This window comes from Etheostoma spectabile, unplaced genomic scaffold, assembly GCF_008692095.1.
Source record: "Etheostoma spectabile isolate EspeVRDwgs_2016 unplaced genomic scaffold, UIUC_Espe_1.0 scaffold453, whole genome shotgun sequence".
Lineage (NCBI taxonomy): Eukaryota > Metazoa > Chordata > Actinopteri > Perciformes > Percidae > Etheostoma > Etheostoma spectabile.
The window spans coordinates 111,532-114,956 of record NW_022605611.1 but is presented as its reverse complement, the minus strand read 5'-3'; the positions used below and the strand labels follow the sequence as shown (position 1 = coordinate 114,956).

At 48.4% G+C, this 3,425-nt stretch overlaps 1 protein-coding gene across 1 annotated transcript in view; it reads right to left on the bottom strand.

The window, feature by feature from the left end:
* Window positions 1-570: 570 nt before the first annotated feature.
* The window catches only part of LOC116686705 (uncharacterized), a 14,013-nt gene continuing 11,158 nt past the window's right edge, over window positions 571-3,425 (bottom strand). Inside the window, 4 exon segments of the mRNA XM_032511729.1 lie at window positions 571-1,243; window positions 1,642-1,677; window positions 1,680-1,761; window positions 1,998-2,161. Coding sequence (XP_032367620.1) covers window positions 930-1,243; window positions 1,642-1,677; window positions 1,680-1,761; window positions 1,998-2,161 — 596 coding nt within the window. The 3' untranslated portion in view covers window positions 571-929.

Below are 3,425 nucleotides of genomic sequence, written 5' to 3'. Positions count from 1 at the left end.
CGATAAAAAGCGTCAACAAAAGTGTGGATTTTCAATTTTGACAGGAAGACAACACGAGGGTTAAATATCTGACATATGGATCTGAAAATGTAAAGTATGTGCAAAATGTCTCAAATATGCCCCTGATGACGCGTTTGGATGTTCTGGAGGAAGTCAGACAGCGTGAGGAAATTACCAACAGGTTGATCTGGTCTGTCCCAGCCGTCTCACACCTGCTGATAAGGACTGTCCCGTCCACTCTGCTGCTAACTGATGGATGGAGGACATGTGGACACCTGCTGATCAGGACTGTCCCGTCCACTCTGCTGCTGACTGATGAACGGAGGACGTGGGGACACCTGCTGATCAGGACTGTCCCGTCCACTCTGCTGCTAACTGATGAACGGAGGACGTGGGGACACCTGCTGATCAGGACTGTCCCGTCCACTCTGCTGCTAACTAATGGACGGAGGACGTGGGGACACCTGCTGATCAGGACTATCCCGTCCACTCTGCTGGTAACTGATGACGGAGACTGGGGACACTGCGATCAGGACTATCCGTCCAGTCTGCTCTACTGATGGACGGAGGACGTGGGGACACTTGCTGATCAGGACTATCCCGTCCACTCTGCTGCTAACTGATGGACGGAGGACGTGGGGACACTTGCTGATCAGGACTATCCCGTCCACTCTGCTGCTAACTGATGGACGGAGGACGTGGGGACACTTGCTGATCAGGACTGTCCCGTCCACTCTGCTGCTAACTGATGGACGGAGGACGTGGGGACACCTGCTGATCAGGACTGTCCCGTCCCTCTGCTGCTAACTGATGGACGGAGGACGTGTGGACACCTGCTGATCAGGACTGTCCCGACCACTCTGCTGCTAACTGATGGATGTGGGACGTGGGGACACGTGTTGATCAGGACTGTCCCGCCCACTCTGCAGCTAACTGATGGACGGACGACGTGGGGACAGGTGTTGAGTGTGGAGCAGCGCGGCGGCCGAGAGCTCCGCGGCGCCGCTGTCTGTCCCCGGCTCGGCGAACGGGAAGACGTCTCTGGTCAGGCGCGAGACGAGACACGGCATCTCCTTCTTCCCAGCGAGCCGCGGGCCTTTGGCCTGGAAGCTGTAGGCCACCCGGTGGGAGAGGCGCGTCATCAGGCGCGTCAGCTCCAGGTCCCGGTGCCCGTCCTCCTTCAATAAGGAGCAGAAGGTCTGGAGGAAGACGGAGCCCAGAGGGTGCATGAACGCCCCGTAACCTGAGGACAGGGTGGAGGGAGGAGGACAGGATGGAGGGGAGGAGGAGAGGAGAGGATGGAGGGGAGGAGGAGAGGATTGAGTTGTGTGTATACCTGGCGGTTGACAGGGTGTGTGTGTGTGTGTGTGGGTGTGTGTGTGTGTGTGTGTGTGTGTGTGTGTGTGTGTGTGTGTTTGTGGGTGTGTGGTGTGTGTGGTGTGTGTGCGTGTGTTTGGTGTGACTTGGCAATGTGCAGGAGTGTGTGTGTGTTGTACTGGCAATGTGACAGGAGTGTGTGTGTGTACGTGTGTGTGTGGTATGTACTTGCATTGTGACAGGAGTTGTGTGTGTGTGTGTACGTGGCTGGTGTGTGGTGTTCTGCGTGTGTTGTGTGTGTGTGGTGTGTGTGTGTGTGTGTACCTGGTGGTGTGGCGTACATCACAGCTGTGTCTACAGAATAGAGAGATGCTGTGAGAAGTCTCTGCTGTCATCAGCTGAATCCACCTCCACACCGTCATCCAGACCACGTCCCCGACACGCCTATACACACACACACACACACACACACACACACACTCTGTTCATCTTCATATCACCTTTATTGTCTCTCCAGAGGAAACTTGATTTACATCAAAGAAAATACAACAGAACATGAGACCTGTCACATCCACCGAAAACAACTAGGTGTGTGTGTGTGTGTGTGTGTGTGTGTGTGTGTGTGTGTGTGTGTGTGTGTGTGTGTGTGTGTGTGTGTGTGTGTGTGTGTGGACTCGGACCTGGACGAGGAACACTTTGGCCTTCTTCTCCATGTTTTCGTTGTCAAAATATGAGAAGAGACGACACAGTTGGACAGGTTTCCCATCAGCCCCGAACACGCATCCCTCGTCCCCGTGGGACGACAAGACGGCCAGAAAACAGTCCTTCACAGGCCGCCGGCTCTCTGCACGCACACACACACACACACACGCACACGCACACGCACACACACACACACACACACCACACACACAAACACACACACACACACACACACACGCACACATGCACAAACACTTTTATTCTCAATGTATTCTGACATTTATCTCAAAAATGTTCGACCTTTTCTTCAAAATATTAATTACATAATACTCAGTTTTTGCAATTTCATCACATAAAATTGCATAAATATCCCGCTTATTCCATCGTATTTTTTAAGACAATGTGCCGCATAATCAAGGATTGTTGCAACAATCACAAAAAAAACTCTTTTTCTGGAAGGACTGTCTGTTACATGAGACATTATAGGACAACATGAGACAGTAGGAGGGACGAGGGGGTCAAGGGTCAAAAACCTGTTGGTACTAGACCTTCATCGAAATCCTCATCCTCAAAACTCTGATCATTTCACCCGATAAAGTTCTAATACCGAAACATACTATAATATATAGAATATAATGTCTTTATTGTTATTATACACAACGAGATTGAAGCAACCCCCTCCCAGTGTCAACAAGAAGGAATGTAACATGGAATATAATGTCAAATATAAGTAGTAGAAAAGGGAATGAAGGAGGTACACAGTTCCTAAATACATAAACAACTATAAGTTCACACCCTCAACATATCCACCCACAGGTGCAGTAAACAGCTTTACATTTCCCATATTTAACACATGCAGTAAACGTCTCACACTGTCCAACTGGCAGGAAAGGAATGTACTAGTAGACTAGTAGGGCTGGTACTAGACCTTCATCCAAATCCTCATCCTCAAAACTTAATGAATGGGTAGAGTTTCTCTGAGTTACAGCTTTATACATTTAATTATCTGACGTATGTATTTGAGTATGTACAGTATGTGCAAAATATCTCAAATATGTCCCTGAGGACGTGTCTGGATGTTCTGCAGGAAGTCAGACAGCGTCAGGACATTACCAACGGGTTTTAACTTAAACTATTTGAACAGGACAGGGTTCCTTAACCCTTGTGTTGTCTTCCCAGAGACTGAACTTGTCGTCCTTCAGGGTCAAAATTGCAAATTAACTTATTTTTTTCCCAATGTTTTTTGATGCTTTCTGAAATGTTTGTCAATTTTTAATAATACCTTCTTTTTTTTTTTGTTAAAAAAAACCCAGAAATGATGGATTATTTGGGTTCATAGTTAAGATCAGAGGATGTTGAGTGGCTCACAGTTTGTTTCAGAATGCTATAAAATTGAAAAAAAAAAA